General features: G+C 46.3%; 1 protein-coding gene across 1 annotated transcript; it reads left to right on the top strand.

The window, feature by feature from the left end:
- Positions 1-4,278: 4,278 nt before the first annotated feature.
- Positions 4,279-9,047, top strand: LOC123395112 (phosphatidylinositol transfer protein 3-like). Its single transcript, XM_045090046.1, has 3 exons — positions 4,279-4,664; positions 8,092-8,387; positions 8,471-9,047. The coding sequence occupies exons 1-3, from the start codon at positions 4,548-4,550 to the stop codon at positions 8,817-8,819; spliced, it is 762 nt and encodes a 253-aa protein (XP_044945981.1). The 5' UTR covers positions 4,279-4,547; the 3' UTR covers positions 8,820-9,047.
- Positions 9,048-10,093: the final 1,046 nt, after the last annotated feature.

Below are 10,093 nucleotides of genomic sequence, written 5' to 3'. Positions count from 1 at the left end.
ATAGTTAGTATTCATTATTCATTTTTTTTCATATAACAATGCTACATCATCAAGTCATGTATGTAGTCATAAGTTATTTTTTTTATTAATCTCTTCATGCAAAATATATCCTCAGGCATGAATTGTTTTTTCTAGGTAATTAAGCAAGACATTTTTGTAATAATTTTTTACATTAACATTAGTTTTCTAACATTTATCCATATATTTTTAACAAGTTTTTCGCAGCAACGCACGGGGCATCGTCTAATATACATGGACTTGGACATCCGTGCGAATCATTATATGAGGTTCGACACATATACAATATGCACCGACTTGATAACAATGGCTAGCATCCGCGTCGACTCTTAGTAATGTGCCCACTAGCTAAATTCCTATTTGGGCTTAAGGCGTTACTTATAGAGTGCGGGGTTTCGGTGCCCAGACTCATCTGCATCCGTTTAATAAAAAAAAAACTATTTTTTTTTAAATTCCAAATTGTTCTTTGATATTTGAACATCTGAGCAGCTATCAGAAAAAAAGACAAATCGGGTTAAAATGGTGCATGTACAATAAACATTTTTAGAGACCCTGAATTTGTTTTTTTTCAAGCGCAGCTCGGATGTTCAAATTGTAAAAAAATTGGAGAGAACCTCACGCATCAAATTATCTATTAAAAAAATTGAGATTTTTCTAAATTGTTTTAATATTGTTTTGATTTTTTACTCGGCAAGGTGCAGATAAGCCCTGTGCCCAGAAATGCATTTTCACTTACTTATAGGGTTATTTTCAACCTCTCGCACGCCCTCGCATCACCTACGTAGGAGATGTGCAAATCCCAGGTAGGCTGGCTTTTTCCGTGTATGGAAGCATTTGCAATATCTAATTTTATGAAGCTTGTGTTTTTCTTTATTTTATTATCTTTTTATTTTTTGCATTTGTTATTATTATTTTTCATTTTCATATTTCTCAAATTATCATTTTTCTTTTCAAATTCGCAAACTTTCTAAAATTCATGAACATTTTCTGAACCTGTGAACTTGTTAATAACTTCTGCACATTTTTAAAATTTGTGAACTTTTCTCAAATTCATGAATCTTTTTCAAATGCTGAGCTTTTAAAAATCTGTGAACTTTCTATATTTTTGTCAAATTTTCCCGAATTCACAAACTTCTCTCAAATTCGTGAAGTTTTCAAACCTTTTGGCAAATTCATGTTGTTTCAAGAAAAGTTGTGTTTCTTTAAATAATTGTACCTTTATTGAACTTGCAAACTGTTTTTCAAACCTTATGTACTTTTACCATACTACAAACATTTTTTATTTCATCATTTTTCGGATTATGGAAAACAGGTTTTTGTTAGTAAGCTGTAAGAAAACGCTAGTCTAACAAATGCAGACTGTCGCCATTGTCTGTTGGCCGGCCGGCATTCCTTGCGGCGGCATAACAACGTCGGAGTTGGTGGCATTGATCGGTCGATGGGGAGAGGGGTCGAGCGTCACGCACGCGCGAAGAACTGGCACGATCAACTCCAACCGTTGAGTAATAAGATCTTCAATTAATCGTTGTCGTATGTACCAATGTGTGTGGTAGGGCACTCCACCGATTCTTCTCGCGACTGCTCGGTCCCTGGCCTGCCTTGCCATCTAATCGAGCTGAGAAGAGGACCGGCACTACAACTCATTCCTCGGGGCGGTGGCCAGTCAGATTACTGTATCTTACACTTTGAATGTGATGTGTTCTTCCCAATGTGAGGACCGATCAATGCTACTTGTGTTTTCTCTATATACAAATCAAAAGTTATATATAATTTGGGTATGTCTTCATCTAATCTGCTGGTGCATCCACAAGGGTATCTCCAATACTTATCCTTAAACCACTCGCATAAGTTAAGTTGAAGTGGTTGAGACATATTTTATCATCACCCCTCCCCCCCTCCTAAACCTGAGTCAAACTAGAGGGGTTTGTGGGCGACCCTAACGCTACCACGCATGGGTTGGTCACCCGAACCCACCCAAAAATTTCTTCCATGAGAAACGGTTGCCGCACAATCATACCGGCATGCGCCGACCCAGAGCGTCGGAGGTGAATAAGAGTGACCGGACGAGATGGTTATCCTTAATACTGTACAGGTGGTCGATGATCCACTAATTAATCTATTGTCACCACATATTTACAGAACGATGATAACGCTTATCAATAGTACAAGTTTATCAAAAACATCATAATAAATATATATATTATAATGTTTAACAAAATTTGTATATTTAGAAATAAGTTGCAATTCAAATATATAGATTTCACTGCCCTTGCTTCTTTAAGTGCAAATTGTATGACGTACGATTTTCCATAAAAGACCACTGGATCTCAGATCTAGCTTTTCTGTGTCATTCGGCATTCTTTTATGCCTTAATATATTTTTGTTTTAATAAAAATAATTATGTTACAAATATGGCACCAATATATCTAGTACGCAAAACAAAATGAATATTTGTATTAAACTTTTATATTTATATATAACTCATTTTTATACATCACAGACATAGTAAATATATTTTTTATGATCATTAATCAAATGTCAATGTTACTAAATATTTATAATAGTGTTACTTATATTATAATTTTAACGTCTATGGTTGAGCAATATGCATGCACATGTTAAATTTAAGCATTGTTTATAATAAGAGTTATATTGGCTTTAAGTTTTCCATATGCTAACCTAAAAATATATTTAAACCAAATCTCCACCAATATGAAAAAAATAAACAAAAAGTATCACATGTCTTCATGGATTAATTTGTTATACTTGCATTAGCATAGCGATATATATCCCTATATGTATTCTTAAATATTCTTGTAGAGACTCAAAGGTGTATATTGTCAGAAATATCTAGTGGTTTCTAATTCTGGAGTACAAAAAATCACTAGGAGGTGCTTGTGGTGTAAACTTACTTTCGCAAATGGAGCTTATTGTTTTTAGGTATTTACGTGGGTCTTGGATGTAATAACTACTCCCTCTATACGGAAATACTTGTCGGAAAAGTGGATGTATCTAAAAATATTTTCATTCTATATACATTCATTTTTATCCATCTACCTGACTAGTATTTCCGTAAGGAGAGAGTATTTACTAATCATGTAGTGATTGTTTTAGCACAATTCACTAGGTTTATTGACTAATGATCATATGAATATAAAGAGTATCATGGAGTAAACCAAGCCATGTATGTGACCAGTGATCTAAAGAATAAGCAAACCTAGCAAGCTAGATTGTTAGCTTCATAATTTGAGCCTCTTTTTCATGGACGAAATTACACGAGGTGAAAGAAGATCGAGATGCTACAATATCCTTAACCACAGCTTCATATTTGCCATCCTGCTTTGTAGACATATCCTTTAAAATTCTTCTGCATACTTTCTGTTATACGTCCGGACGACCACTGGCTCTGGGGGATCAATGCCGAGGCGCTTCGTCTCGGCATTGAGCAGTCCGAGTGTGAGGCGGCGGAGGAAGCGACGAGAGTGGTCAAGCTCAAGCGCAAGCAGGGGCACATCATCCAGCGCTTGAAGGGCTACATCGTCATCTCCGCGACGACGGGTCCAACTCCAAGGGCTCCGAGGTTGACCCACCTCCTGTCACGGACGCCTACAGTAGCGTCGGCGACCGGAAGGGAAAAGGACCGCAAGAAGTGGTGAAGCTCTGGCCTCTCATATAATCTAGCTCCTAGTATCTGGTTAGAATGTTTAGGTTGATATGAACTGGGTGAATTATGACCGTTTGCTATCGATTTATATTGTCGATTTTGGCTATCTGATGATCTACGTGCTATGTTGCATGATTTTATATGAATATATGATGTCGGATATGAAATACTTGACCGTGGATGCACCGATTCAAGAAATGTGCGATCACTGTCCAAGGATGTACTCCCTCCGTCCCAAAATTATTGTCTTAAGTTTGTCTAGAAGTGGATGTATCTAAATACTAAAACGTGACTAGATACATTCATATTTAGACAAATCTAAGACAAGAATTTTGGGACGGAGGGAGTATAAGGTTCTCGACTTGATAAGTCCTGATGTGGATGCTCTGGCACACGCCAGAACGGCGAAAGTAGAGAATTTTCACAATGACCAAACAGTTGTGCTACAACTGTTTTGGCTTCTATACTTGTATCTTTTTTGCAGATTGGGGATCCAACGACATGGGGTTGAAGAGGGCGGTTGGCCGTCCGTTTCGGCGCCAGTGCACCGCGCGCGCCCCATAAATAAACAGTCGGCGTGGCGAGGTGAGGGGACGCGGCTCCCTGCGCGCCTGGCGTCAATTTTGATGACCTCCGCCGTCACTTCACCCGGAGGAGAAGAGCAGACAGCCCTTGCACAGCACAGCTAGGCCGCACCCATCTCTTTCTTCATACTCTGTCCAGCCAGCCACAGCTCTCGCACTCCTCTGCCGCTATAAAATCGAGAGCCTCCCGAGCGAGCGAGCCACTCTCTCTATCTACTTGGTTTTGCTCCTCTCGAATCGCGGCAAGGCAATCAACCGAGGAAGGAGGCCGGGGGAGCGGCATGGACTGCGGCGGTGAGGAGCAGGCGAGGCAGAACGGCCATGGCGGCGACCCGGCGGAGTGGAAGAAGGTGGCCGAGCTCCGGGCCGTGGTGGAGGCGCAGGACCCCGCAGCCAAGGTACCGCCCAGTCCCACTGCTCATCCCCTTCACGTGATCGCTCTTTATGTCTCAGTTAATTGGTTGGTTTCCCGTCGTAGTAGCAGCAAGCTCACTCACACCTTCTCTCCCGAGTTCATGCATTCATTTCCTCTCATACAGTACAGTAGCAGCAGCTCACACTTTCTTTCACTGTTCAAAAAACTCCCAGTAGTAGCTAGCTCACACTTTTAACTCACAGTAGTAGCTAGCTCACACTTTTGGCCATGTTTGGATACTCTAACTTAGCTAGAGGTTAGAGTTAGTTTTTAGCTCATGACTAACCTTAGACTAACTCTAACTAAAGAGGTGTTTGAATGATAGGATGCAACTAACTCTAATCTAACCCTCATGTTTGGATACTTTAGTGCTATTTCAGCCCCAACTAGCTCAAACTAACTCTAGCCTATGGATCCAAACAGGGCCTTTGATGAAATGTTAAGAAAAAATAGCTCACACTTTCTCTCCTGTGTTTATTCATTTCCCTTGTCTCATAGCAACCAGCCTTGCTCAAACTGAGATCTCCCCACAAAAAATAAGATAAAATATGAAAGATCACAAGCTCGACACCTCTCTCCGTCTCACATTAGGTTGTCGCTCAAATGGATGATACCGGCCGTGCAGCTAACCAACCAGCAACCAACACCAATCACTTAACGAAGCGATAGCTGCACGTGCTTAGTAGTAGAATACCATAGTTAATTATCGTGACCAAGATTGTCGCTCGCGGTAGGTTTATAATACTTAACAAGAAATTACTCTAGTGAGGTTAGGAGACACGTAGCTAAGCGTGGAGGCCAGGTAAACGAATGAGACGATGGACAAAATCAGAAATGATCTACTGCACGTTCCGTCCGGTCAAGTTGTTGGTCGCTGCGTGCGAGTGGTTGATGGTGACGATACGGCTGACACGCTTGCTAGCTTTTCTCTGGTTCACATCAGTCTCTTTTCTTTTACATAGGCAGTTAATGCATGGTCATGGCACGGGTAGTTGGCCGTTGGCTGGTTGGTTGGCCCAGTAAGGTCGACGAGCTGCTGCCATCAGTCCTGAGCAACTAGAGCTACACCGACGACGACGTGCCGTCACGCCGTCCGTACCCACTCTGCGTAATGGACGACTGGTCTACCTCCCTAGAAAGAGGACGATAGCACCATGTCGGAAACGGGTGTGTCAACAGAATAATAAGCAGAGCAAAACATGGACCCAAAACGGCAAAACTTGCTGCACCGACACGTACGTACGTACGTGCACACATGCATGTTTATTCGACCCACCGGCCGGGCCATTCTATGTGCACTCGCATAGCATATTTTATGTATGGCAGGGGACAGTATAATAAGTTTTTGGCGATTGAAAACGTGTAGGTAGTATAGGGAGTTAATTGCAAAAGACTACCATAATTCGGGCCGTATTCATAAGTTGGTGTCATCTTTCAATTTTTTTGCAAATACGTACCAAGATACAAGCCATATTTTGCAGATTCTGTATTTCTACGTATAGATGCTCTTTCTGACACATATGACCCACGGGTCAGTCTCTTACAAAAAAACCGGCCCGGACCACGGGAAAAACCGACTCTCTCTCTCCATCCGGACCGGACAAGAAAAAAAAACTTCTTCCCCTCCGGACCGAGCCCACCCTGCTCCTTCACCCCGCCTCCCCTCACCGCCACCACCGCCACACCCCGCCGGCCACTCCCTCACCACCAGCACCGCCCCTCCCTCCTCCGCCCCCGCGGGCTGGACACGCGTCCGCACGCTCGGCCGCGGCGCGTCCGGCGCCGTGGTGTCCCTCGCCACCGACGATCTCTCCGGCGCGCTCTTCGCCGTCAAGTCGGCGCCCGCCGCCGCCGTGGAGCAGCTCAGGCGCGAGGGCGACATCCTGTCCCGGCTCTGTTCGCCGCATGTCCTGCCGTGCCTCGGCTTCCGCGCAGCCGCCGGCGGCGGCGAGTGCCAGCTCTTCCTCGAGTTCGCGCCCGGTGGCTCTGTCGCCGACATGGCCGAGAGGAGCGGGGGCCGGCTCGAGGAGTGCGCAATCCGAGCGTACGCCGCGGATGTGGCCAGAGGCCTGGCGTACCTCCACGGGAGGTCCTTCGTCCACGAGGACGTGAACGGGCGGAACATCGTGGTCGGCGCGAGGACGGCGGGCTCCGATCGGCCGTTCGGCTGCACGCCGGCGTTCATGGCGCCGGAGGTGGCGCGGGGGCGAGGAGCAGGGCCCCGCGGCCGACGTGTGGGCGTTGGGCTGCACCGTCATCGAGATGGCCACCGGCCGCGCTCCGTAGAGCGACATGGGCGACGTCCTCGCGGCGATGCACCGGATCGACTACACGGACGCCGTGCCAACGGTGCCGGCGTGGCTGTCCGCAGAGGCGAAGCACTTCCTGTCCATGTGCTTCGCAAGAAATGCCTGCGACCGGTGCACGGCAGCGCAGCTGCTGGAGCACCCGTTCCTGGCATCAGCCGGCTGCGGCGTGAAGCCCGAGGAGGCAGCGGCCAAATGGTTGTCCCCCAAGAGCACGTTGGACGCCGCGCTCTGGGAGTCCGACACCGAAGACGACGACGACGACGTTTCAGAGAGCCCCGCCGAGAGGATCAGAGCATTGGCATTCGCTTCCTCGGCATTCCCGGGCTGGGACTCGGACGAAGGCTGGACCGACGTGCTCAACGAGAGCCACCGCCTCCGCCTGCAGCGCCTCCAGCCCGCGGGGCGGAGGAGGGAGGGGCGGTGCTGGTGGTGAGGGAGTGGCCGGTGGGGTGTGGCGATGGTGGCGGTGAGGGGGAGGCAGGGTGAAGGAGCAGGGTGGGCTCGGTCCGGAGGGGAAGAAGGTTTTTTTTTCCTGTCCGGTCCAGATGGAGAGAGAGAGTCGGTTTTTCCCGCGGTCCGGGCCGATTTTTTCTGTAAGAGACTGACCGGTGGGTCATATGTGTCAGAAAGAGCATCTATACGTAGAAATACAGAATCTGCAAAATACGGTCTGTATCTTGATACGTATTTACAAAAAATTTAAAAGATGTCACCAACTTGTGAATACGGCTTGAATTGTGGCAGTCTTTTGCAATTAACTCTAGTATAGGTGGCATCACTGAACGAGTGCACACACATCACATCGTTGGCGGTACCGAATTTATTGTCACGGGTGCAAATGGGGCCATCCATAGGTTTGATTGATCGATCGAACCACCCACATATAGCTCGTGCTCAGAAAAGTCCATCGTAAATGCTCACCAACACCTGTGATCAATCCTTGTCGACTCAACCTCCACGATCACGCCACTTGGTCGTTCAATTCTTTTTGTAGATCACAATCAAGAATTCCTGCATTCAATCATGCACCGTCGTGGACGTGGACCTTCATCCCACCGTCGATCAACCGGCTCACATACATGTGTGTGTGTGTGTGTGCAGGAGGAAGACGACTTCATGCTACGGCGGTTCTTGCGTGCCCGGGAGCAAAACATCAACAAGGCATCGTCGATGTTCCTCAAGTACCTGAGTTGGAAGGGCACCGCCAAGCCGCATGGCTCCATCACCGAGGCCGAGGTGCGCGGCGAGCTCGTGCAGGACAAGCTCTACGTGCAGGGCTTCGACAAGGTGGGGCGCCCCATGATCTACCTCTTCGGCAACCGGCACTTCGCCGCCAAGCGCGACCTCGAGGAGTTCAAGCGCTATGTCGTCTACATCCTCGACAACACCTGCACCAAGTACGTAAAGCTGAACGCGCGAGTTATCTTGCTAGTTCATAGTGCATTATTGACGTATATGTGTCGATCTATGTGTTCTTCAGGTTGCCGGCGGGGCAGGAGAAGTTCGCGTCGGTGGTGGACCTCAAGGGGTGGGGGTATGCCAACTGCGACATTCGAGCGAAGCTGGCGGCTTTGGAGATCATGCAGAACTACTACCCGGAGCGGCTGGGACGGGTGTTCCTGATCCACGTGCCATACGTGTTCATGGCCGCGTGGAAGATGGTGTACCCCTTCATCGACGACAACACCAAGAGAAAGTTTGTCTTTGTAGCTGACAAGGACCTCGACGCCACGCTTCGGGACGCCATCGACGTGTCCCAGCTGCCTGAACAATACGGTGGCAAGCTCAGACTTGAGGGATACAAGAGCTCATCATCACCACCATCATGATTTATTTTTTTGAAGGGTGTCCAATTGTGTCGGAGTATTACTGGTCGCTGCAAGTGGGCTGTTGCAGCAAACAATCTCCAGCGCGCTAAAAATGTTATTTTGACGTTGAATATATTTTTTTAGCGCGCATCTATTGAAATTGCTTGAAACAAGTTGTTGAACGTCTGTGTTTTAGACTCGCGTCATGAAAAATAACTATATACATATAAGTTATTGGAGATGCTCTAACAGTATATTGTCCACAAGGATGCTGATATTCTTTTCTAACATGTGTTTTTCGGATATTCTAACAAGTCAACCAGATTTCAAACAGTTTGATCTAAGAATTAAGTAACCTTGCGTGGAAGAAAGCGGGTAGCGGTACGGAAGAGTACTACGGACGGAGTATGGTTGTTGGGAGAGATGATCTTGGAACAAAAATTCGATTGATCTGTTGGTCCCTGCCTCCTGCACATGCATATGCAATGCATTGATCGATCGACCAAGCTGAATTGGAGTGATGAGCAGTGTAGGTTCAGAAATTGAATGCACGTACGTTGGCGTAGGGCGAGATCGATCTGGCCGTGAACTGTTCTGTGCTGTGCTGCACTGCTGCGTGGTGCTGAACGGTAAAGACAAAAGCCAATTTATTGAGCCGGTACGGTGCAGCGTGTGCGCGCAGGAAGGCAGGTACGGTGCATGTGTCGTCGACCGACATGCTAAATTAATCACGATGTCCAAGCGACTCGATTTATTTTGCGTATCCGACCGTTACTTTCACGGCAAAGAGGACGAGTGCAAGGGTAGCCATGCACCATGGACCATGGTTGGACTTTCTCTCAATATCTCTAGCATTTAAAACATGGCAACTTTTTGGGTAGTCCCATGGCATGTATGAAAAGTAGCCTTATGCTATGTGTGTGATCCAGATATGGTACGTGAGTTTAATTTATGCCGTATGATATTGTATGGATTTGAAATTGGGAAACATTTTTCGACGTCGCGCCGGCCGAACGCTTTGGCCGGTCGTCGTGCGATCCCGCGCGTGGAACCTCTCTTTCTTTTTTGCTGCGAGGCGTTATTTTTTATGTAACTGATATCTTTTTTCTGCTACTATCGATAGGATTTTTTGCTGTAACGGTTTGTGATTTTTGCAACATTTTGTCCATTAAAAAAGTTGCATCCACGTTTAGTTATAAACCCGAGTTCGTTGGATTTTTTTGTTACAACCGTGTTAATTTTTGTTACAACCAGTATCATTTTTTGCTACAATCGTTCACTAAAAAAGTTGCATA

The sequence above is a fragment of the Hordeum vulgare genome, chromosome 5H (assembly GCF_904849725.1).
Source record: "Hordeum vulgare subsp. vulgare chromosome 5H, MorexV3_pseudomolecules_assembly, whole genome shotgun sequence".
NCBI classification, from domain to species: domain Eukaryota; kingdom Viridiplantae; phylum Streptophyta; class Magnoliopsida; order Poales; family Poaceae; genus Hordeum; species Hordeum vulgare.
The sequence above is the reverse complement of the archived record's forward strand: the minus strand, read 5'-3'. Positions and strand labels throughout refer to the sequence as shown.